General features: G+C 37.2%; 1 protein-coding gene across 1 annotated transcript in view; it reads left to right on the top strand.

Moving 5' to 3' along the window:
* Window positions 1-27,436, top strand: part of nrxn1a (neurexin 1a) — a 208,953-nt gene that overhangs the window by 61,853 nt on the left and 119,664 nt on the right. The window contains 3 exon segments of the mRNA XM_051123964.1: window positions 21,092-21,393; window positions 22,986-23,009; window positions 24,242-24,403. Of these exon segments, the coding sequence (XP_050979921.1) occupies window positions 21,092-21,393; window positions 22,986-23,009; window positions 24,242-24,403 (488 nt within the window).

Raw genomic sequence — 27,436 nt, 5'->3', positions numbered from 1 at the left:
CGTTGTTTTTCCAAAGATACACGATTTTTCCCCAACGCTCGCTCTCTCTCTTTATTTTTCCTTTCTCCTCCATGACCTGCTGAGTTCAGGGGAGAATTTATCCTCCGGGATGGCTGGCTCAGTGTCAGCCTCGGCATTTCTCCATAGTGTTCCTGTTTACCTTTCAATGTGAGTTAATACTCTGTCAACACCATTAATCCCCAGCATAATAGGGAGCGTCCGCCAGCGTCCGCAGTGTTTACCAGGCTGCCGACAGCTCGCCGAGATTGATTCAGTGATGCTTTATGTCCGGCAGTCTGATCTAATGACACGGTTGTAAATTCCCAGCATGGAAGGGGCCACGGCTGCAATGCCTGTAGTGGCATTGTGAAGTTTGTTCTCCCAGGATGAGTTCAACCTCACATCTGTTTACTGTACATGCGCCGTGCATCTTATTGGGACCCGTTTAACACTTCTGTTATCGAATGTCATGTACAGACAGCTGACGTACTTTTTTCCCCACACTTGGCTCACTCTCTACAGGGATCCGACTAAAACACACATAAATTTTCTTAACTGTCTATGTGTGTCTATATGTGTCAGAGAGAGAACACGAGTGGGTGTCTGAAATCACAATGACAGACAGCCGCAGGAATGAGTATGTCTGTCTGTCAGACACATGTTTCGAGGGTGTCTGTGTTTGTGTGTCAATGTCTGTAAATTGTCTTCTGTTTGGCGCTGAGAGCTTCGATAGGTGGGGTGAAATATAATCTCTTTTCCATTCCTCCATGAAACTGGTTCACTGTCATAACCCCAATCCCTCTCAAAGAAACTGCCAATTTGGGCCGTGGGGCCGTGTGACTCACGCACTACGGCGCAGTCTGGGTCTGAATCTGGAGAGCCTGATAATAGAGCAAGTGTGTCAGTCACATCTCCCACCCTCCTCTCATTGCTGCGCTCCTGTTAGGAGTCACCTACTTTTAGCATCTTTTCAATGAATGCTTTAGGGTTTTGTTTTGGGTTATTTTGAGGTGTCATGCACCTATTCATTTATGTTTTTGGGTTTCCCAGCAGACTAGGTTCAGTTGGTGCCCTAGACAGATTCGAATTAAAGGCCATGACCATAACTTGTTCAATAAGTATTGTAGCTATTGCAATTTGAAATGTTTAGCATGCCAAGTGTTCCTGTTTAACAGACAGTGATCACCATGTATTTTTAATATATAGAAAATAGCTGCTTTTTTGTTGTTTCATGAGAAGAAAATCATGACAATCCCATTTTAGACATAAAAATTGGTCATTTCGGATAAATATATGTGACCTTGGACCATAAAACCAGTCATAAGGGTACATTTTTTAAATTGAGATTTATACAAAATCTGAAGGCTGAATAAATAAGCTTTCCATTGATGTATGGAAAAATATGTATGATTAGGTTAGGACAATATTTGGCTGAGATAACTATTAGAAAATCTGGAATCTGAGGGTGCAAAAAGTATTGAGAAAATCGCCTTTAAAGTTGTCCAAAAGTTCTTAGCAATGCATATTACTAATCAAAAATTAGGTTTTGATATGTTTACAATAGGAAATTTACAAAATATCTTAATGGAACATGATTTTTACTTTATATCCTAATGATTTTTGGAAAGAAAGAAAATAATTCTGATGCATACAATGTATTTTTGGCTATTGCTACAATTATACCTGTGCTACTTTTGGTCCAGGTTCACATATATACATTATTGTTTAAATATTAGAGGTTTAGAAAGGTTTTTATTATTATTATTTTTTTTTTAATGTAATATCTTTACACAGCAAGGATGCAATAAATTGATCAAATGTATCAGTGATGACATTTAAAATGTCTTAAAATTACAAAATATATATTTCAAATAACTACTGTTCTTTTTAACTTTTAATCAGAGAATCCTTACAAAAAATGTAATATTGTTTTTCACAAAAATATTAAGCAGCACGACCTTTTTTATCATTTATAATAAAAAAATGTTACTTGATGTGTAACTTGAAGATGTGACACTGAAGATTCAAGTAGTGGCTGCTGTTATAATAACAGTATAATAATAAACAGTTATTTTAAATTGTATTTCACAGTTTTACTGTGACTGTATTTTTGATTAAATAAATCTAGTTTTGATGAGCATAAGCACTTGTTTCAAAAATCGGTAAAACAACATACTGGCCCCCCTAACTTTTGAATGATAATGTACATATACAAAGTCATATTTATTATTTATGAAAATCATATATATTTGTTTATTATTTAACATTTGTTGGAAAGGGTGACTAAATGACAAATTTGTGAATTTGTTTCTGTAAGTCCGAAGCTGTTATTTTGGATTAATGTACAAACAAAATAACATAATTTACCAGAACTCAGTGTTTTTCAGAAAAGCGATAAACATCTGTTATCGCCTCCGGTGGGATGTAAATTGTGTATCTTAGATCTTTCCATCTCTCCCTTTTGTTCTCAGAAGGACAGTGTTAATCTTTGATAACGTACCATGATAGATGACTGAGTTGCTCATTCCCTCTCCGTGCTCGTATTAGCACAGTGATATTTGACTGACAGCCTGTCACGGAATTACACTTGCTGCTGCATGGTTCGCACGTCTCTGATGATTGCTGTCGAGGGAATGACATCTGTTGAGATTTCCACACCGAGTGTTACTCACAGTGGATGCCATTAAATCAGCCCCTTACCCGACACCCCACCCCCCCATCTTAGCAGTAAAAACTCGCCTCAGGAGCCGAACCAAGATAATGGCTTTCCCATTACAAATACACCAATATTTGTAAGACCGCAAACTCGCCACAAACCTACAGGGGCTGGGGTAGGAATTACATTTTCACTCTTATTGGATAACATTTGAAGCGTGCTGTGAGAGATAACTTTTATTTCTTCTGCCCTGAAATCAGAAACCGCTTTCTGTGAAGGCAAGTCGACCAAGATGAATGTCAGATTTCTGCTTTCTTTTCGTCAAAGCCCAATCGCATGTCCATCCAATCGAAGCCACTGATGTCTTTCGACTCTGTTCCATCTGTAAATGCATGGCTTTGGTTGTTGTATTTATTTATTTATTTATTTTAGACGGAGTAGACAGGAGAGAATGGAGGAGCTTGAAAACTGTGACAGAGGAGAGCGATTTTGTTAGCAGAGCAGCCATGCGGGATGAGATAAGTGACGGGGGCTGTGCTCGTGTGTGTGTACGTTGAGCAGCGAAGCATGTGTTAGCACAGCCAGTAGTCACTTTAGAAACGTGTGCGTCGCAGGGGCTACGAGCCAGGTCACCTTCCATCCATCGGGAGAACCGAGCTGTGCAGGTAACATTCCCAGATGACCGCAGAGATGAGAGGGCTGTTTCTTAAAAGCATTTCTGCAGAGCAAAGTCTAACTTTCAAGTTAAAATATCTAAAAATCTTTAAAACTAGACAAATTTATTTAATAATATGTCTCCAAAAGTGCATTTTGCTGTTGTTTACGGTAGTTTTAGAACATCTAAGGCGCAACGTAAATCAGTTACTACATATATGATGTAGTGAGGTCACAAGAGTTTGTTTATATATTATTTTACAATGGCCTCAGCCAATCATAATCAAGGACCGGAACTATCCGTTTTATTAAAACAATTCTGCAAATGCAGCAAATATACATTTATATTTAATATAGCATGCGTGGAAAGTGTTATTATCCTTTGAAAATATTTTTTCCTTGGAAAACAAGTAAACTCTGGGTAAGATTTTTAGGTAACTCTTTACAATAAAGACTCATTTGTTAATGTTAGTTAATGCATTAACTAACATGAACTGACAATGAACAATGTGTTTTTTACACCATTTATTAACCATAAAAATGTTCAAGTTTATGTTAGTTCAAAGTGCATTAACTTATGTTAACAGATACAATTTTGGATTTTAATAATGAACTTCACATTAACTAAGATAAATAAATGTTGTGTAAGTATTGTTCATGTTACCTAATACAGTAAAATACAGTTAAATAATAATAATAATAATAATATATAATAAACAATTGAATCCTTATTGTGAAGTGTTACCGATTTATTGATTTATTATATATTCTTTAAGTTTATTCTTATGCTCACAGTGACTGCTTTTTATTTGATCAAAAATTCTGCAAAAACAGTTACATTGTGAAATATTATTACAGTATACAGTAAAAAGTTCTCTATTTTAATGTAATTTATTCCTATAATAGTAAAGCTGACTTTTTAGCAGCCATTACTGAAATCAGGGTAACATAATTGTTCAGAAATCATTCTAATATGCTGATTTGGTGCTCAAAAAAAATATAATCAAGATCAAGAAAAATCAAGAAAAATTACAGTCAATATTGAAAACAGTTTTTGTGGAAACAGTGACGCATTTATTTCTGGATTATATAAAGAATAGAAAGTTAAAAAGAACAGCATTTATTTGAATTTGAAATTTATTTCATTTTAACATTGGACTTGGGAAGCAGCTCGGAAAAGTTACCCGTTAAGTCACAGTTCATGTTCACAGAGAGTGGTGGACAGGAAAGTTGGAGGTTAAGTGAAGCAAGCAAGTCAGAGCAGGTTTTTTTTTTTTTTATTATACACTTAAAATGGTAATTTAAATGTATCTATAATCTGATTATGTAATTTTAATGTAATTTTAACAAAATACAGTTACCTTATTTGTGTTACGTAACACCATATATTCTGTCACTTCACAAGCCTGGTCGGCTGCCCTGCTCAAACGCGCTGTGATTTATTCCAGCGAGCAATATGAAAAAATGAAATGAAGTGGCTGAGAGAAAATTAAAGACGAGGAGATTGAGAGAAGTAAAGACAGAGAAGCCCCAGTCTCTCCTTTAACTTATATAAGCACATAAACACTTGAGGCATGAAATGAACAATTGCATATTTTACAGAGGCAGAATTATGTAGATGAAGTGAAGGTAGAAGGAAGGGAAGCTTATCAGAGAGCAGCAGGGCTGTTCCCTCAGCTCGTCTCTGGGTGTGTGTGTTTATGGATCAGGAGTCATTCATAAAGCCCTAGCCGAGGTGTTTACGTGTGTTTACGTCTGTGTATATGGAGATGGAGGAAGCTGGGGCCCGGAGTGAGACCGAACCTCTACCTGAGGAGGGTGTAGCTTTCAACCGCCTCATCCCTTCGTTTAGTCTTCCTGCCAAGCTACACGGTCCCCTATTTATCATTCCAGTAGCTTTGGCGTTTTGTTGCTTTCGGTCTTCACGCTGTGGAGAATTTGATTACCGTGGCGTTCAGGAGGAGGAGATGCAGACCCGAGCGTAATCGTCTTGTTTGTCTCGGCTGGGGTTTGGAAATGAAAGGTAGTTCTGTGCTCTAACTAAGTGTTTCATATCCACCATAAGGTACAAGAACACTTTGATGTCTTCAGATGGGAGAACATTCTGTTGCGTTTGCGATGCGGTGACTTGGTTGTTCTGAAGCGGAGCCGTCCCGTGTCCTGTCTTTGCTGTCATCCGACTCTATGGGTGGTCCATTAAATTCCCTTCTTTGATCTGTTAAGCACGGAGGGGAGCTTTCGCACAGAAAATGAGCGGTTGCGTCTCCCTTCCCAACTGTCTCAACCTGCTCTTGTTTTCCCTTGCACCAACAATTACCATCGGGGCTTGGCGACACCCTCCCTCCCTCTCTCCTTCCCTCCCCAGTCTGTAGTTTCTCTGGAGAATGGGAGGAGAAGGGCGCATGTGTAAAGCACACTGATGTGTTAATCACATTTTGCAGTGTGTTCGGGTGGTGCCGTCTCGCTGTGAAGCAGTGTGCAGCGCTGCGGCGCTAGCCATCAAATCTTCCATCATGGATTTTAAAATGGCTACTGGAGCGACAGAAGCGAGCACACTTTCTGTGAGAGGAGAAGGAAGCAAGCAAAGCTATGCTTTCATTAAGAAAGGCTGGTTCACACTGACCCGAGAAACTGCAAAACATTTTCTTAATTTGTATTTTTGTTTTGTGATCCAGTGATATTTGAATATGCTTAAAACAAGATTGCATAACAGAATGTCTTAAATGTTTATTTTTCTGAATTTATTTTTCTTACCCTGCTGGCTTTCTCTCTCTCTCTCCCTCTTTTTAAGCATAAATTTAGCTAAATGTAAGAAAAACAACAAAGAAGTTTTGCCAGTGGGGAAGAACTTAAACTTAAAAAGCTTTATTCAGTGAAAACAAGTCTTGCTGTTATAAGAGGTGGTAAAATTTCAACAATATTGCATGGGTAAAAATGTCTATTGTCTGTTGTCAACTGGTTTTATTGTAGTAAAAGTGTAGTAACCATTTGTATAACCAGTTTTACTATGAATACCATGGTTAAACTCTGGATAGTGTAGAAAAAAAACATGGTTAATTTGTGGTTACAGTTGATGTCAAAAGTTTACACCCCCCTTTTTTAAACGTTATTGTTTTTTTAGTAGTGCCTTGAATAAGATATTTCTCATAAAAAAGAAATGAAAATAATAGTTGAATTTATAAAAATGACCCGGTTCAAAAGTTTACATCCCCTTGATTCTTAATACTGTGTTGTTATCTGAATGATCACATTGAATCTGAATTTTGTTTAGTGATAGTTGTTCATGAATCCCTTGTTTGTCCTGAATAGTTCTTCAGAAAAATCCTTCAGGTCCCACAAATTCTTTGGTTTTTCAGCATTTTTGTGTATTTGAACCCTTTCCAACAGTGACTGTATGATTTTGAGATCCATCTTTTCACACTAAGGATAACTGAGGGACTCATATGCAACTATTACAGAAGGTTCAAACACTCACTGATGCTCCAGAAGGAAATATCATGCATTAAGAGCCAGGGGGTGAAAACTTTTGAACAGAAAGAAGATGTGTACATTTTTTCTTATTTTGATTAAATATCATATTTTTTCATTTAGTACCGCTCTTCAGAGGCTACTGAAGATAGTTACATGTTTCCCAGAAGACAAAATAAGTTAAATTTACCCTGATCTTCAAATTCAAAAAGTTTTCACCCTTCGGCTCTTAATGCATAGTGTTTCTTTAAAAACCAAAGAATTTTTGGCAGGATTTTTCTGAAGAACAGCAGGCAGTTTAACTGCTCAGGGCAAAAAAAAGATTCATTAATAACTATCACTTAAACAAAAAATGGGAATGTATGAAGCTGAACTCACAGAGAATTCACTTTAAAACCAAGCTGTGGATTAATTTGACTAACTTGAACCTGACACAAAATCTGCGTGCATGGGGAAATATCTCTTCCTTTTCCCGTTCCTATTTAAATGACTGGATTTTTCCCACAAAAACACCCTAAAATGGCAACTGTGATCACACATTTTACTCAGTTTTGCTTCTCAAGTCATCTTATTTTTAATTAGATTTTAATTAGAAAGCAAGACGGATTTTTAGACAGACAAGTGACTGTATTTGTGAGTGAGTCAGTAAACAATTTATTTGGCTGATTTGTTCAAAAGCACTGATTCATTCAGATGTAACAAGTGCCTGTCTTTATGAGTGAATCATTCAAACCAATCCATTCCTAATCACTGATTCATTTTGGAACTAAACAAGTGATTCATCGAATTTACTCAGCTTCTGCTGTGCTTCATTTTAAACTATTTTTGGACGAGCAAAAATAAGCAACTGGCAGTATTACGCCTAAAATGTAAGTCACTCAAACTTGTTTATGAATTTATCGTGCCAAAGTGATATCATAGCTGTGCTGTTGGCCAGAGTATCACCACAGCAACAACTCTTACTCATGTTGTTTATTAATAGAATACTGGCAAAAATAACTGTCATTTTCACAAATGCCATTCTGAACTAGCATGGGAGACTGACTCCTACATATGGAGTTGAGTGAGCTTCATGAATGAAAGGAGAGAAGAAATGGTGGCAGCTCTTTGAGGGTCACACCTGGGAGAAACGGGAACAAACGATGTGGTCACTCCATTAGTGGTTGCCTTACACAGATCTGTTTGTGTGAGGGCGTAAATATAGAAGATCGATAACCTACAGTCTGAGTGACAAAAGCAGAGAAGTGCATTTAAAGACGGAAACTAGCAGAGAGCTGCGTTACGTTATCATATTCAAGCTTCTAAAAATACACCAGTGCTGAGAGGACAGCTTTCCACACAGCGTCAAACCGAGCTTACTTTAGCGATCTGCAGAGTGCTGGAAATACAGGTCTGAGATAATGGCATTGATATGCAGTAAGGATGAGAGAGAGTGCTGCATGCTGGCTCTATAGGCAGTCTCCGCTGTGATGGGAAGGTCTATAATGAACGTGTGTATGTGTACGTGTGCACATTGATCAGTTGCGAAGCTGTTCTGGCACGTATAGACTGTATGCCATATTGCGTCCATGTTGGAGAGCTTCAGCAGAGAGGGTAGTGCTCTGAGTACTGAGATTCTGAGCTTTCCTCCCTGCTGTTATTCAATATCAGCACAGACCCATGTATCCACATTCACGGTCTGACGATAACATCAAATTACACTCATCCAGCACTGAGCTCTGACTGAGTTTACAAAGAACACCTCTCTCACAATCTCTCCTTCTGTCCGTGGGAATCTTGACAGTCTGTACACGCCCACCCCCTGTTTTTCTTTTAGGAACAGCTCACCCAAAAACAGAAATTCTCGCATTTTCTCAACATTGCAAACCTGCATGACTGACTGACTTCTGTTGGACACCAATGTTTTTGTTGTTGTTGTTGTTGTTTAAGAATATCATTAGCTTTCCGTTCTATAATTAAATTATGTTTTGTTACAGATTCTCACATCTACTAAATTACTCCAAAAGTGATTCTTTATATATTTATAGTAAAAAAATATAGTAGCAACGTTTTACGTTTTATGGTTTTAACTTAAATTTACATTTAAATAGTGTAATTTCATTAACTGATATAATGTAAATATACCAACCTATAAATACTGAAATCTGTTTTGTACTTTTATAATACATTGATAACCACCAAAAGCAGTTGATGATGAGAAAGTCACATGATGAACCAAGGCCCGTCACAAGCAGTGGTTCTAGTGGGTAACTTAGTTGACAGTGGCTTTTCAGACACAAACAAGTTATGTCACAATTAACACTTATTATTTTTGAAGCGCACACCCAAATGTCTTGATAACCTAATCTAACTAAAGGCAAAACTATAATAAAAATTATATTTATATTTGGGGTAACTTTCACGCTTAAATGCAGAGTAGAATGAGCAACTTTACAAAATTATACAGCTGAATACCAGGGTTGTATGTGATATGAACAACATTTTTAACAAAAGATATGGCTTTTCCAAAATATAGTAGAAAAATGTAATTGTGTGCTAGAGAATTATGCATCTGGGCTTTATATTGATACAAATATATTAAAAATATACTTCACAGGCATGAGATGTACCCACAATTATAGAAAGACCCGTATATAGTACAGGAACTTACCATTAAACATTGAACAGGTTTTTGCTGTAGCATTTTTACAGTCTTTTACCATTAAATTCATGGTCATTTTTACAGTGTAGTGAATCAAAAACATACAGTGCAACCAGTGTAGTCCAATTCCTGAATGAATGACTCTAAGTAGGTTCTTTTTAGTGAATCAGAATTGCACTGGGCAACCAGTCCAGTCCAATTTCCCAAATGTGTTTTACAACAAGTTTTACAAGCAGGTTTGTTTTAGTAAATCAAAAGCACACGGTACAAGCAGTGTGTTCCAAATTCTGAATACATGACCTTGAGTCACTTCTTTTTAGTGGATTAAAAACATGCAGTGCAACCAATATAGTCCAACTCCTGAATGAATGACTCTGAGTTGGTTCTTTTTAGTGATTTTAAAACATACAGAGCAACCAGTATGATTCAGTTCCCAAATCAAAGACTTGTACACGCAGGTTCTTTTTAGTGAATCAAAAGCGTGCAGCGTAATCAGTGCAGTCCAATTCCTGAATGAATAACCTTGAGCTGGTTCTTTTCAGTGAATCAGAAACATGCAGCACACTCAGTACAGTCCAATTCCTGAATTAATGACACTATGAGTCATGACTACATCTTTATTTTATAAATATATAGTTAGGCCATTCATTGGATTGCAGTTATGCTGCTTCTAAAAATAATTACATGGATGATGAGATTTTTTGTTTTAATTTTCATTGGAACTGTTCCTGTCTCTTGCACTGTTTCTGTCTTCTGATTGATCTTCTCTGTTACTCAGTTCAGCGTGTTTCTGTTCTACTTTTGCTCTCTCTGATGCTCTTTTTTCTGCTGATCTCTCCATCTCTCCACCTCTGTTTTTCTCAATGTATGTTTATAACCACATCTCGCTCCCCATCTCCCCCTCTCTCCTCTCTCTCCTCTCTCTCTTTCTCTCTCTCTCTCACTTTCGCTAATGGGGTGCTCTGAGGTCTTGTGTGCAAGGAATTGGCAGAACACTGGGACATATGGCAGGGACTGAGTGAGAGGGTTGGCTGCTGGTTTGATGCTCCAGAGAGGTAGCTGGCTCTGACAGGTCGGACAGGTCCCAACGCATGGAGGAGGACTTTCCAAAATAAAAGTGCCCGCATGGGTTTCTCGAGAAGAGCTGTGAAATAAATAACGTCAGTGGAAGAATCTGTTTTCTCTCATCTCCTTGGCTGGTTTCCAGATGCCGTATGAACTGAATCTTCTCCGTGAAATTGAGATGAGATCTGAGGATTTTACGTCACTCAACCACGGGCTTCTCGATTTAATGTGGTGTCCTAGAAAATGCCAGCGTTTAAAAACGCTGAGCCTCCACACCTGCAAGAAAGGCAGAGAGATAGAGAGAGGGAGTTCAAAAGTTGAGACGGATTCGTTAGGAGAGGAAGAGATGCCTGTAGGACGGCAGGCTGTGTGTCTGTGTGACGCCGGTTTGTCTCCTCGCATTTGCATAAGAAAGGCTGTAATGAGGTGCTGTGGAGGTGGATAGAGCGTTTTTGAAGTGAGTTGTGACTTCGCGCTGCATGTTCCACAGATTCACGGCTATTTTTTGAGAGATATGTGTTTGGAGCATTTAGCTAAAGGTGTCTGGTCACAGCTGAATATAGGAAGACATTTAATAGTGCTATTTCTCAGAATAATAATCAGACTTCTTGTTCAGGAACATTGCAGCTATGAAACTTGTTTTTTTTTTTCAGTCAATCTCAGATGCATGAATGTGTTTTCAACCTCAAAAAAAGCACCCTTTGACGTTTTTGAACGAAAGACATTATGAATGATATTTACCGGAGATCGGTTGCCAAAATTGATTTTGCATATCACGTTTTAATTTGGAGAAGCGCAGTATTTGCATGTACGATTTTGTGAAAGATGTGCTTTCAGTTTCATCAATACTGAATCGTTTTCCAGTTTTATTTTTACCAGATACGAGTTCTTATCTCAGCACAGAAAGACTCAAATATCATTTCTCTCCCTAAACTGGAAACGCTGCCATTTGGAGAAATTGTAATTTCAGATTGAACGGCATCCACAATATAGCTGCCTCGACATCCGAAATAATGAGCCAGTCAGTCTTTTGTGCTTTTTGTATCTTTCGCCGTCTGATCCCATTCACTGGCAGATTTATGATGTGAGGAATAATCAATCAAACAATAAATCAATATTCAACAAAACACATCTGTGGCCAGTCAAGTGTGAAACGCTCCTCCGTAGCGCTGGCTCAGAAAAGCTTGACGGGTCTCGGCTGCGCTCTGAGATGAAGAAATTTTGATAACTGGCCTTATCAAGGTCGGAGCGGCTAAGCAGACTGAATAAACTTGTCACACGTAATATAGTGCTCTGTCTGAACGTTGGGGGGAAGAAACATCACGCGGGGAAATTAATCGGAATTACCAACGTAGTGGTTCCTTGCTGTCCGACAATATGTATTTATATTATGTCAGTTGATGCAGGGAATGTACTTGAGGCACTTCTTAGTAGCTGAAAGAGCTCACTGGCAGTGTAACTAGACCTCAGAGTCAGTTTAATGGTATCGTTGCTGTCCACGGTCCATAGCCCCCGGTATATATTTAGCTTGGGTAATTGCGGTGTTATTATCTTTTGTTGTTGTCACTCCTGTTGTTTTTCTTGCCGTTGTTAGATTGAGACTCGGCTGCAGCTTTGGAGCTGCTCTCATTAACTCACTGTGCTATCATCTCCAGTGGCAAAACAAGCCGCCTGAGTGAGTGTATTGCTCACTGGGAGCCACTTAGACCTCTCCTCTCCTTTACCCTTATACCCCCTATACATACTGGATCTGCAGTGATGTACATTTGATTTACGTACTCCTCTGTAGGATTTAGTTTGAAAAACTTGTCACTCAGAAATTGCTAGTCAATTCACAAATAAGTAAAAGTTTAATTATTCATGAAATTTTGAAATACACAGACTAAAATATTATTTTCTTGTAAAACATACTCCAATAATCTGTTTTCTTTCCAACTTTGAAAAATCATTTTTATAGTGTACCTCTTGCATAATCTGTTAGATGTTTTAACAGTTCGTTAATACATTTTTTAGTACTGCCCTGAAGAAACTGCAGAAAATATATTTATTTAATAATTATAAAATGTTAATGCGCACACCAAGGCCCGCATTAATGTGATCAAAATGCATTAAAACAGTAATAAAGTGAAATATTATTGCAATTTAACATAGCTGTGTTGTATCTTTAATATATTTTAAAATGCCATTTATGCCTGAAATGTCGAAGGTAAATTTTCAACAAACATTACTGCAGTCTTTTGTGTCACATGATCTTTCAGATATCGTTCTGATATGCTGCTTTGGCGCGCAAGAAACATTTCTTATTATTGTCAATGTTGAGAAATGTGCTTTTGGAATAGAAAACATTATAAATGGATTTACTGTCACTTTTGATCTATGAAGTGATGCCTAAATCTGATTGCAAAAATTTGTTTAAATGCATTAAAAAGATGCCATATATATGAAGTACCACTTCTATGTACCACTTTACTCTTCAAAAAAAGATTAGTTATTTGTAATTTTTCTGTTATTCAAAGTGTAAAATTATCATGTGGCGCGACCGTCCGGCCATAACTGTTGCTTTGGAAATGTCTTTGAAATTACCCTTAATTTATTCTAATTCATTTTCTGCACTACTTGGCATGATTTCCAAAGTGTTTTGTAATCCTGTATAAAGTTTCATAGCATTTGTATTTATATTTTCATCATAATATACAAACAAACTTTGTCCAATGATTTCCATTTTATGAAATATCATGTGGTGCGACCATCAAGAAACTACCGTTTTGGGACTTTTATGTTAAAATCTATTCAAAGATAGGACTATGCATCATATAAACAATGACCTCAAAAAAACAACAAAAAAAAAACAATGAATATTAAGTTATTTCTTTAAGTATTTATTTTTATTATATTAATAGTGACCCTTTGTGGGAATCTTGTTTTGTTTAGGTGGCCAATTCTGTGCTTGTAAATTTTGACTGAATTTGAAATATGTTTTCCATTATAGATATATGTCCCAGATTGGCAGGTTTTGAGCTTTTATATTCAATTGATGGTTTTTATACATAAAATACTTTATTTTAGTTTCATTTGGAATAGATTTTTATGCAATTTGTGCAAGTTCACCGTCTCTACTCTCCTGTCTGGTTTGTTTGTCGACAAAACTGTGCATTTGGCGTTATGATTGGTCAGATTGCCTGTTAATCAAACACTAGGTAAAGGGTCAACTGGGCCAAGATTGAGCAAAGTTCAGAAATAACTGGGGCTAAAGAAATGCCTGCAGTTAATGCAATGTGCTGCACTTTTTTTTTTTCTTTTTTTTTTTAACATGTCTCTTTAAATAGATTTTTAATAATATAAGCCTTTGTGTCATTTGGAGCAACCACTCGTCATGTGGTGTGACCAATAATAGAAATAGCTGTATTAAAATAAAAATAAAATATCTAATTTTTTTGATTGAAATATAATCACTGCTACATTATGCTTAAGTGAATGGTATTTTTAAAGCATTTTTTATCAGTTTATACAATTTACAGGAAAAATAAGTGTGCTAATTACATTTAAGAAGGCAGCTCTGAAATTGTATATATATATATGTGTGTGTGTGTGTGTGTGTGTGTATTGTACATACTTTAACTTTTAATTATTCTGTTCAAAGGTTTACATAATAGATTTATGTAAAATGGCAGTACTAAATACAGTAAACAGCACAATTATAAACATCTTGTAAAGGGTACATAAACATATACACAGAACTGTATGTATGGTCTATGCCACACAGAGTTTTTGTCAACAGATTAACTTTAATCCTATGAAGGTGAGGTGATTGTCACACAATTAACAGACAAACCCCATACACACACATGCATACTGAGTGCAAATTGTTTGGGGATGTTCTGCACCTACTATGAATTAGATTGGAGGACAATATTTCGCTCGGATTTTAAGGCTGGAGGCTCAGGAAAAGAAGGTGTGAAAATTGGAGAGAGGCGAAGTGAAGGCTGGTGATAAATGATAGAAAGAGTGGATGTGTTATGGAGGAGAGAAAAGGAAATGTGTGAATACACATACATGTACTATGAGCTTACTTAATTGCTTCTGCTTCTCCCCAGCATGCATTGCAACTTATATTTCCAGGACATTTTAAGGGAGTTTCCTCACAGCATTACAAGCAAGGTTTTTATTAGAAACAGATCACATTGTTGGATGCAGCTCAGAACAAAAGTGTGAACTCATGTCATTCCAACCCAGAGGTCGTGTCAGTGACCGAAAAATCCGAAGGCCATCCGTCACTTTGACAGATTACACTGAGGGTGATCTATTGTAACTTCTAACTTTAATTCCCACTCCTGTCCAGTTGGTGGTGAGTGCGCTCCAGTGTAGCAGCAAAGCACTGGATCCAGAACAAAAACGAAACTGTCACGAATCTTTAGCTATGCATTTGATTACACATAGACGAGTACACAGAAGCTGCAACGATCTTTTACGCCACATTAAAGAGCGTCAAACCGGTATTTATTGCTTGAATTTCCTAATGCAGTGGACAGAATTTGAAATCTTTGATATGAGACATTGTTTCATATCAAAAGTAACACAAAGCTTAGCTTAACTGAAAACAGCATAGAATAGACGAATCGAGATTGGTTTATAAAAATGAGAATCTGTTAAAATGGTGGGGTGTGGTGTTAAACATAAAAAGTTATGTAATCTGTTCATCTGTTCTGTTCCAAATAAATGCATAAGCCTATATCGTCCTGTAGCTTCATAATTAAAAATGAAAATGTGGAAAAAATAAAAGCAACTAAATGTTATTATAATTAAAATAAGAAAATTAAAATAACGTGTAATAGTGTGCAGAAGATATTTAGCAGAATGAGCAAGGTGTTTGTATTATCCATACACTGAAAAAAGGATGGTGAAACCATTTTTACCTCAGAAATTTAATATATGATTATTAAGTTATGGTAAGAAACACATTAAATTAAACGTTACATTGGGAAAGACCGAAAGAGAAAGACATTTTAAACCCCAAACAGCTAGGCTATAGCATGTTATGTAGAGATGTGTGATTTAATACTGTGGTCCAGTCAGACATCATTATTAAATAAAAAACACGATAGCTTGTGTTTAACGGTATGCTGTTACCCCCACCCGCTTCTCAAGCAGATAAAATACAAGTGGCTAAGCTATTACTTGAATGGGTTTGTAAGTAATCTTGATCTAGTGGGCTAGCTTGAAGAAGTGTATCCTCCCACTAGATTTATCTGTGCCCAGAGCCTCAGTCTCCCTTTCAGCCCCACTGTCGTTTATCTCCGCTCTTGTATTCCCCACAGCGTGAATGGGGCCGTGGTGGTAAAGCTATATGTGATTCGCCATAACGTACCTCAGGAGAGCCTATAAAGGACGTTTGGCTAAGACACGAAGAGAGGAACAATCAAAGCATACAGATAAAATGAATCCACAAGCTAGCTGTGGCCACTGAGGTACATGGATGACAGGTGTATCATTTACACTTTAGTCAATGACAGTGCGGTATTTCTCTGCAGATTACGAATTCACATAAGTCTGTGGGCTAGTGCTGAAATTGCTGTACTTTCTCTTACATATTAATTTCCCATAACTGTGAGCGAACTTGCACCTTATAAAAAATCAATGTAGACAGCTTTGACAGTTTATCTGGCGCTTAGTCCCTGTTCAGTCTGACTCCAGACGTTTACTGATAGTTAAAAATCAGCCTACTGTCAGAGACTCTGCTGTTCTTTTTTTTAACCAGACACATTCTTATTTTATTTAATTTTTTTTTATTTTGATGTAGTTTTATAAGGATATATTAAAAGCCAAAAATTAATTAGTTTTATGTTCAGCTTCAATTATTAATGTTGACTGTTTCGTGAAGCGTTATTGGCTTTTTTTCTCCTGAGACCCCTGGAGATTGTGGCGTTGTATAATGTGATTACAAAATTAATTTTTTACTGCATCCATTTTAAATATAGAAAAATGGAATAAGATATGGATATATTGAAATGAGTTTATGAGATGTCTGCTGTTGAATAGAAAAAAAAAATTAATTCATTACCACCCCTGCAGTACTGCTAATTAGACAAATTCTGTCATATTCTGTTTATTACGTGCAGCACAATGCAGATAATTAAAGTTGACACTATTATCAGATTATTTTTTTTTTTTTTAAATATCCCACCCTTTCTGGGGAGTCATTAAATAACAGCTTTGGTAAAGCTCTCCTTTTAGACGGCGAGGGGGAAACCATACAGGAAACCGTAGTACAGCTTGTCTTCCTGTAACATGGGAGTTCTCAATGCTTGACTGGCTATGTTTGGCGTTCACAGGCTGTCGCCTCTAGCAGCTTTGAGGTAACAAGCCCACAGACGTGCTGCCCCCAACGTTCCTGTCTAAATTTAAGCTGATGAAGAGATAATTGCTCAGTCAGCAGCATACAAGGCATCACTCCACAAGTGCGAACAGAAGCTAAAGCGGTGGTTCTTGACTGGTTTCATTCTCAGAATTTACTTTGGACATCAGGTGGAGACTAGGGTTGCCAACCGTTCAATATGATACGGAATCGTCCTGTATTTAAGGTATCAGTCTGTCCCGTATTCGCATGCATACATCATGACCACCTAGACCATTCGGGGAAGGCTTTAAAGAAATAGTTCACCCAAAAATGAAAATTCTGCTTTCAGACTAATACAATCGGAATTATATTAAAAATATCCTGGCTAATCCAAACTTTATAATGGCAGTGAATGGGTGTTGAAATATTGAAGCAAAATGAAGTTCACCTATCCATCATAAAAAGTTAATAAAGGCCTCCTGAAGTGAATCGATGCTTGTGTGTAAGAAAAATATCCATATTTCAAACTATAAACCGTAATCTCTAGCTTCACTAACTGTCGTACGTACGTTTACGAGAGGGTGGCATACGTCCAAAAGGCATAGGACGTAGGCGTAGAGTAAGTTCTGGTGAGCAGTGATGAAAGCGGAATAACACCGGTAACAAATTAGAGATACAAAACAGGATTTGTAAAGAAAAAGTAGCACAACTGTATTCAACACTCCCTATGTATGTATGAACGGCAGAATGATGGTTAAAAATATGGCAGAATGCAGTCAAATAGGTGGCGAGACAGTGATATCATAACTGGCATGCATCTTCAAATGTGATGTCGAAAGGTTGATAGACAAATTATACAGCATTTGATGTCACAGATTGTGTTTCAAGCCTTCAAAGAAAAGAACCTACCTTAGCATTTTGTGTGGCACATTTGGACACAGATTGTTTGGCGAATTTCAAAGCAAGCTTTACAAAAAAGCTGTTATTGAAAGATGGGACAGTGCCAATTATATTTGACCTGACAGCAAATACACAAGCAATGTCTCTCCTTTCACATTCAAATAGTCCGTCCAATCATAGCGGACATCCAATACATGTTGTCTTAAAGGCACAGTATTAAAAAACAACCTGTTAAGTGGTATAAAGAAGTGTAATGATGGAAAATATGTTATACTACACTCTCAAAAAAAAAAGGTACAGTTCTGTTGCTGGGTACAAAAGTAAAAAGGTACATCTTTGTACCTTACCTACCCCTAAACGCTACACATTGGCACCTTAAATGCACATTTTAGTACTTTGAATGTACATATTTGTACCTTTTCACTTTTGTACCTTAGGGTACTGCCCCAGTAACAGAGCTGTACCTTTATTCTGGCAGTGTACAGTAAATTAAAGCTGGTTTTAGAGCTGAAAATGTGCTGCAGGTAAAGTACGGTGAAAAAAATGTACAGTGCATTGAGTGTAAATAGAGGTACATATAGGTTCCACCAAGTGTAAATGGCGACAAATAGCATCTTGTTTGCATTTAGTGCAAATGGAAGTAATGTGCTGTTTGTATAAAGGGTAAATTACCTGAGCAGTGGCGGTTAGAGAAAATAGCCTTTACCAAGGTTAGTGTAAATAGACACTGCCAAAAATAAATGATAACAACAGGTAGGATATGGCTTTTTAAAGCACAAACAGAAAATATGTATAATGTTAGGCAGGAATCAGAGCAAATTGCTGTTCGCTATCGAGCGAAGAGGTGATTGTAGGTCAGTTTTATCCAACAGATTGCCTAATGCTGTATTTAAATGAGCCTTCCTGGTTATTTACTCTTGAAGATGAAGATTTGATTTCTTGTAAGAGTGTTTGCAGAGATCAAATCTGATGAGAGATGGGACAGGGAAGTCACAGCAGAGACCGTTGGCAGTGAAAGACTCAGAAAAGGGATTTGAAGGCCATTTTGTAGTTATTCTGGGCATCCAATATATATACCTGTGTGCAACGGTGTGTATGGCCCAATGTGTGTGTGCTGGTGCAAAAGCCAGTTTGTGTGTGCTGGTGCGACTCTGTGGGCGCCTTCCTGCACTGAGTCACATTATAGCTGACTCAGTGGTATATAGAGGAGGTGGAAGAGAGCCAGATACAGCACCACCCTTTGGCTCTTTGTGCACAAACACACACACACACACTTTATCAGCCGAGGCAAAAAAAGCTTATTTAACTCGCACTGGACACAGGAAGGGTGATGAAGGATGGAGAAAGAGATGGAGTAAATGAGCCTTGTTGATATCTCCAGGGTTTATCTTAAGAATATTCCAGATAATTCCAGAGCAAATGAGCTGGTCTTATGGTGTGTTAGGTTAATTGTGTTGCAGATTCCTGGATTTATGGTAATTTGGTTCAGTCTTGCTTTAAATTGCCTGTTAAAGTCATTAATATTCCTGATGAGAAGTAGACTCAGCTCTGCTCTGTAATAATGTAATTGTATTTACCGGTAAGAAGGTAGCTGTGGAGATAGGACTTCACACTTTATTAATGGGCGCCTCTTCAGTTAATATTTTAACCAAGTTCCCAAAATACACTCGGATCTGGGTGACAGTCGGAGTTGTTTGCTCAAATGGGAAGAGGAGTGAGAGTGTGCGCGCCTAGGTTCTGTGCCAGCACGCTTACAGTAATGGGTCTCGCTGACTGATTTGGTAATTATGTCCTGATATGTGTGGCTGCTTTATTTATGGTCACCATTATCAGGGACCTTGGTTCTCATTTATGAGCAAGATGGCTCTGACCTCGATCTTGTAGGTGTGTGTGCACGTACTGACAGCAACCGATCACTCTAAGATTGACTGTGCTGAGCTCCTACCCCGTTTGACCCCTTCGGTATGAATTTAGACTGACTTTTGGTTTTGTAAAGGTAGGTCGTATGAAATTAGCAAGTCTTGTATCCAGTAAGCATGGGAGCCGATAGATGGACGGTAAGTGTTCTGCTCAGTATTGCCATGTGATGGAGGACCCCATATGCTCACATATCTAAAGGGTCAATGACATATAAAAGAAACGTGCTTAATATTGAATTCATATGGTTTTGGAAAACTTGATGCAACAAAGTAAGATCCATTAGCATATGTGACCCTGGACCACAAAACCAGTCATAAGTAGCATGGGTATATTTGTAGCAATAGCCAAAAATGCATTGTATGAGTCAAAATTATCGATTTTTTTTTAAGTAAAGATCATGTCCATAAAGTTATTTTGTAAATTTCCTACCGTAATTATATCAAAACTTTTTTGTTAGTAGTAATATGCATTGCAGAGAACTTCATTTAGACAACTTTAAAGGCAATTTTCTCAGTATTTATATTATAATAATCATTTTTAAATTTTTTTGCACCTTCAGATTCCAGACATTCAAATAGCTGTATCTCTGCCAAATATTGTCCTATCCTAACAAACCATACATCATGGAAAACTTATTTATTCAGCTTTCAGATGATGTAAATCTTCCAAAAATCTATCAATCAAAAAATTGACCCTTATGACTGGTTTTGTGGTTTAGGGTCATATATTATATTTATCAGAAAAGACCAATTTGTGTCTAAACTGGGACTGTCCAAAATAATCATACCATCCTCGAGTCACCCAAAAGTCATTTTGTTCTCATGAACCAAAGAAGCTGCTATTTTCTATATATGACGTGTAAACCTCTTTGCTTTAATCTTGAATATAGATGTGAATATTTTTTAATGTGTTTTTCCAAAAACTGATACTTTTTTTTTTAAATGTCATGAGTTATTATTTCATAAGTATCATAAATACCAGGGTTTTGTGAAGCCGCATGCACATGGCATTTTACAACCTTGCCTTGTAATGAAAAGTTCAAATTATCTGATATTTTAAGAGACGTATTGATCTTGACAAACAGTCATGAGGGTCTGCGGTTGTCCTTTCTATGATGTCATTTCCTTTTTTTCTTGCTTGTTGGTTGGAGAACATTACTGTTGGTTTGACAGACGAATGGTTTTCTTCTCAAATCTTTTAGACATAGAATAATTTAGGTTTACAGGTTTGATTCTTCATTGTATACATGAATTGCATTTTTAATGAGCTTTTGAATGAATTAATAGACAGGTCAAAAAAATAATGTCATTGACCCCTATTTTGCTCATCTTTCTAAATAAACTTTTACATTGCACTGTATTGCTTTGCTAGTTTTGGTGTTAATGCATCTGTTTTAACACAAAACATTGGTCTGCTCCCGCCTTACCTGTTTTGTTTCTCCATGTTCTTGCAGAGAGAGAAGAATATGTGGCTACCTTCAAGGGTTCAGAGTATTTCTGTTACGACCTGTCCCCGAACCCCATCCAGAGCAGTAGCGATGAGATTACGCTCTCCTTCAAGACCCTGCAGCGCAATGGACTGATGCTCCACACCGGAAAATCGGCAGACTACGTCAACCTGGCTCTGAAGAATGGTGCTGTCTCGCTGGTCATCAACCTGGGCTCTGGGGCCTTTGAGGCCCTGGTGGAGCCCGTCAATGGGAAATTTAATGACAATGCCTGGCATGATGTGAAGGTTACCAGGAACCTTCGTCAGGTAACCGCGCAGAAAAGGCAGAGGTCGAGATTGGATACATTCAGATTCAGATTAGTAGCATCAAACTAACCCTCGGACTAGATTTAACCGTATTTAACCACTTTAATCAAGACCGGGGTCAGAAATTAACTTTTCCATTAAGGGGTGATATTGATTCCCAGGGGCATTTTTTTTACTTTTGTAGGGGCAATATTAACCAAATCAAATATGTCTGTCATACCTGCTTAAATTTAACAAGTTACTTCAATCAGTCACAATAATATAGACTGTTACTAATAAAGTATGAGTGTTTAATTCTCCTCATGTACATGCAGTTACACAAAAATTGCATAAATGGCCTATTAATTAAAACTAATTACAGGGTGAAGCTGCAATATCATGATACAATCTTTATTGTTGATTGTTGCACTTGATATTGTAATAATGATCATTAATGTTGATTGATAGAAAGCTTTTTGCAGGGATATAATCACTGAAGCTATCTACACTGCTAATTCAGTCTCTTACTTACATCTTTTCTGCACTTGGTCGTTTATGATGAGAGAATTTGTGAATGCAGATTTAGAATTGCATCAGTGATCGCTTGCACTGAACAACTCGGGCGTTCTCCTCAGATTGGACATTGCATTCGGAAACTCAGTAGAAATGTGTATGATCGGTTGTAACGCTGCAAACATTGCGTAAAGAGAAATGCAATGCACGATGTATCTAGATGTAGCTTAATTGTACAGGGGCAATTTATCTTGAATTTAAGGGGCATTTTTGTTCATTTTGCCCGTTAATTTCCGACCCTGATCGAGACATGCACTCATCTAAAATAGTTCAGGTTTCCAAATGAAGTGTTTGAAAGTTGCTTAAAGACGAGACTAAAAGAGAAAGTTCTAGGAATTTGGTGCGCTTTTATCATTTTAAATTAGTTACTAGCACTCATTTACGTAGCGTATAGCAGGGCTGATGTAAAAAAGACGCTCCTGATATTAAAGTAATCATTAGGCAGCCGTGAATTCAGCTTTCAGAGATGAGCGAACGTACCTTTAACCCCGTTCCCCTTGGCTAATATTTAAATTCAACCGCAGCCGCTACGGCATCCATATTTTACTGTCAGCATTTGATAGCGCCACCTCTCACTACATTACACGAGTACGTCACCTGTCAGCGCAGAACCCGTTTGAAGTGTCAAGGCTCGGAAAAGATCCTAGATGTGTGGCACGAAGTTGGATAGGACAGGCAGTAAACATAAAAAGCTCTGTGGTGCGTTCTGTCACCAGTAAAGTTAGCGGAGCGCCAGGAATAGGAAGAGACAGTGTTTGGAACAGAGTAGACTAGATGCGTCCCAGAGGAACTCCACGGTGCAGATCTCGTCTGCTTCTCCTTTCCTTCTCTTCTTTTGCCCTTTTTAAATGTTTACTAACCTGCTTTTGGGGAAAGAAACTAACCTTTCATCCATGGAATGTGTCATTTACTAACCTGTTACCTCTTACTAACGTGCAACGCTGATGTACTAACCTTGGCAAGAGACCATCTTTTTTGATTGAGGAACGGTGTTCTGTTCACAGTTTTTTAATTTCCTTTCTCCCCCCTTTTCCACAAAGCACTCAGGCATTGGACACGCTATGGTAAACAAACTACATTGTTCGGTAGATATCATTCTAATTGTTTCTTAGTTTGGGTTTGCCGTGTGTCTATTTTCCTTTTTTTGAATCGTAGACATCAATACTAAACAAAAAAAGGGGGAAAATGCGGTTGGTACTCTTTACGCTTACTTCCCCTGCCCTGCCCAAATTCCCCTTTTCTTTTTCTTCTCATTCTAGTTGGGTTTCCTCAGCTCTTTATGTCCCGTCCATCTCTCTTTTTGTTTTTCTTCTTAGGTTATCTTGCATCTTTTCCTTCTTTGGGTTCTTTTGCATAAGGTTTTTGCTCACCGATCGGTCTCGGCTGGCTGGCTCTGAGTCTTCTCATTGCTCCAGCTAGCTTTGAGGCCCGTTGTTCAGCATGGTGTGCATCCTGGCCACCCCGTGTACTAACACCTCTGCTCCATCAGTACATTCGAGGCTGGCATGGGTGGCCGGTCATCTCGTCTGTCGTTGTACTTTTTGCTTTCTTCCTTCACGCTTCTGCATGCCGACACTTCTGCTGTGATTGGTCTCATGAGCTGCGTCGTGTTTGTGTCCTTCTCCCTCCCCTTCTCTCTTTTACTCATTCCTGTGCGATCTAATCTGTGAGAAGAATTGTTCTCTCTAACCAACCATTGTTTGCATGTGGAGAGGGAAGGATAATGAAGCATGCATCCATTCAACCAGATCTGTGAGAGATGTGCCTCTAATTGCCTGTGCTTTCATTTCTAACCTCTTAGCACGCCGTGTTCTTTGTTTTACCTCATATAAAAACATTGAAAACTGCTGAAACTACTCACACGCACTGGATTCAAGCGATACTAACTCTCAGAAACACACATACTACTAACACCATTTTTGTGTCTGCTGATTTACTTTTTGTGCTCTATTAATGGCACCGCTAACATTGAGCCTGGGCTAATGTGCCGCAGACTTCCTCAGCTCAGACTTGCTAGAAGTTAACAGCAAAAACGTAAATCTAGAAAGACCAAAACAAAACGAAAAAAGTTAAACAGTAACTAAATGAGAATTGCTGAAACAGACATGAAAATGGGTTCACATTAAATCAATAAAAAGAGAAAAGCTATAAATAAGTGCATAAATAAGTAGCATTAAAGTCAAAAACAAAACAAAGCCAAGCATCCAAAATCCTTACGAGGGGGACCAAAGCCCTGTAACAGTATTCAAGTTATATGTGAGTATAGCGTGTCCTTTCCCTGTGCTTTGTTGTCTAGGTTACAATATCCGTGGATGGAATTCTGACCACCACTGGATATACGCAAGAGGACTACACCATGCTAGGCTCGGACGACTTTTTCTATGTCGGGGGTAGTCCCAGCACTGCCGATCTGCCCGGATCCCCCGTTAGCAACAACTTTATGGGCTGCCTCAAAGAGGTAAGTGCTCTGAAAATTGCTCCTTGAAAAAAGTAATTCCATCCAGAAATCTTCCAGTAATTCAATCACCTTCTATTGCTACTGTATTGCATGTATTCATTTACTTTTGAATGGTACAGCCTTGCAGCTAATTCACTAAATCGATTCACAATACACTGACTAGTTTCTTTTTATTAAAGAAAATATCTAAAAATATTCATTTATTTTTGGAATGAAAAAGAGAGATACGACCTTGCAGTCAAGTAAATGGATGTGTGTGGGTGTACATACATGCATGCATACATTCAGATAGATAGATAGATAGAGAGATAGTCAAATTTTATTTTTACAAAATCCTTAAAAAATGGTCTGTTTTTCTATATATGTATGTATGTATATACATACATACATACATATATATATATATATATATATATATATATGCCGTTCTGGAAATAATTATATTTATAATATGACGTTTGAGTATATGAAATGGAAGTCTAAATATATGGAATAAAATTCCGAATATTTGGAAAGAAAGTATGCTCTGATAATGAGGATAAAGCAAGCTATACGTTATTCAGTGAGAATTGTTTAATTTGCACTTTCTTTCCATATATTCACACTTCACATATATTCATTTATTCCATATATTTAGAATTTCATTCTATATATTCAGACTTTCATTCCATATATTCAGACTTTGATTCTATATATATTCACTTTCACTCTATATATTCAGAATTTCATTCTATATATTCAAGCTTACATTCCATATATTCTGAGTTTCATTCAATATATATTCATACTTTCCTTCCATATATTCAGACTTTCATTCCATATATACAGACTTTGATTCTATATATATATTCAGACTCTCATTTCATATATTCAGACTTTGATTCTATATATATTCTGACTTTCATTCCAAATATTCTGACTTTTATTCTATATATTATGACTTTTATTCCATATATTCAGCCTTTCATTCCATACACTCAAACCTCATATTATAAATATAATTATTTCCTGAATGGCATTCCATAATATGTATATATATATATATATATATATATGAAGAGTTCAGATGCAAAACCAGCTAAAAGCCATCTCGGTCAAAAATGAGATAATGATACTGAGTAAATGTTCTTGACATATATTATACGTCCATCAAATACTTTTACTTCAAACTCGCTAAATTCCAGCCTCAGCCCAATCAGAAGTGCCAGTAAATACATAGAAACCTATACAAAGTAAATGCTAATTTTAAAGAAATACGTCAGATGGATTTAGCTGGTTTTGCATCTGAACTCTTCGTATATATATATATATATATATATATATATTTTTTTTTTTTTTCAATTTATTACTTATTTTTATGACCGAGAAAAACATTATATAACATTATAAAGCCATTTATAAAGTTACAAAAGATTTGTTTCAAATAAATGCTCTTCTTCTTTTTTTTCTTATAAGAATCCTTAAAAAATTACTTAAAAAACTGTTTCAACATTGATAGTAAGAAATCAATGAAAAAAGAAAACTTGATCTCTGGAGTAACATCTGCTCAAAATTAAGCTTTGCACTCACATGAATAAATTACATTTCTAAATATCTAAAATTATAAATGTAAATTTCAATTAAAAAAATAAATCTTTACCAGCCGCAAATGGTGTTGCATATATTTATGCGATGTGAATCTATATACTCATATAATGAATGTCACCTTACTTAAATGCCACTGCAGCGTACGCATATACATCTGCTCGTTTTATCATTCGTCTTACTTTTTATACATTCGACTGACGTCAGTGCTGTGTTGCTGTCTCGGGAGTGTCTTTCTATAGGATGTGTCCCTGTGCACATTACAGTTGCACTGCTGTCTCTGCCCTGTATAAACTCGTAACACGTCACGTACACCAACAACTGAGGGAATTATTTATCAGTCGCCACGGACTCAGGAGCCGAAACACAACGGCAGAATTGAAATGCATTCTCTAATTAACATTGCTGATGAGGTTTCCTCACATCTGAAGACTGTTAATTTGAAAATGGGTCACAGATCGTCAACAGTGACAGAACTAACAAATAAACAAGAGTGCGACAAATAGGATAAATAAGTAAATAATACATTTAAGTTCATGTGAAAATTAAAAGCCTGCCTAATGTAATACATCCAAATCGCTCAGTTTCCAGCTCAGGGTCTGCGTGACAGATCACCGGTCCACTACCTCACATGCTCTTGACATGAGCTATCTGCGATCGTAATACTCCTCAGAGGAAAACTATAGAGAACATGTTGTCTCATCCATCAGCTTCTATCCTCCATGTTAGACTTGCATCCCTGTGGAATGGGATGTCCTCTGATACGCCAGCTGGTGAGTTGCTCTGACTGCCAGGATGTCGGAAATGCTTTTGATGTTATAAATGCCAGCTATTTTTGTTTTATATATAGATGAATTCATCTTCAGCTAACCTCGGTATGCTTGTGCCAAGCAGTTCAATTGAGCTGATTGTGATTGATTTATGAAACAGGGAGACAATAAAGCCTTGCTCTTGGTTGAACTTAAGGTGCTGTAGCTCTTGGTGATTCATTCATTAACCTGTAGACCTACAATTAGTGAGAGATGCTCACTGGCATTTACCTTGTTAGTCTATTTATCATGTCCAGTCTTACACAGTCTAGGTCAGTGGTTCTCAACTGGCTTTTCCTCAAGAGTAGTTTTTTCACTAGTCACCGTGTGACCCACCATAGAAGCTTAGTATATGAAACCATGATCCGCACTCATGAAAATAGTCTTTTAGCATTTTATTTTACATTAATCACCAGTGGGACAAAACATAAGTGTTTTGGCTCAAGGCCTACTTCAGTGCGTTTAATTGTAAAACTGTGATAAATATGGGATCCTCTCTAATGTAGTTCATGTTATAGCCATGGGTATATTATGTAATGTATTGGTGGATATGAAGGTTTGTCTTGTATACAAATTTGTCCAGCATTTAAAGGTAATACGTGTGCTTGTAGACATTCAACACTGGGTAATCAGTGATGAT

The sequence above is a fragment of the Labeo rohita genome, chromosome 12 (assembly GCF_022985175.1).
Source record: "Labeo rohita strain BAU-BD-2019 chromosome 12, IGBB_LRoh.1.0, whole genome shotgun sequence".
Classification (NCBI taxonomy): Eukaryota; Metazoa; Chordata; class Actinopteri; order Cypriniformes; family Cyprinidae; genus Labeo; species Labeo rohita.
The sequence above is the reverse complement of the archived record's forward strand: the minus strand, read 5'-3'. Positions and strand labels throughout refer to the sequence as shown.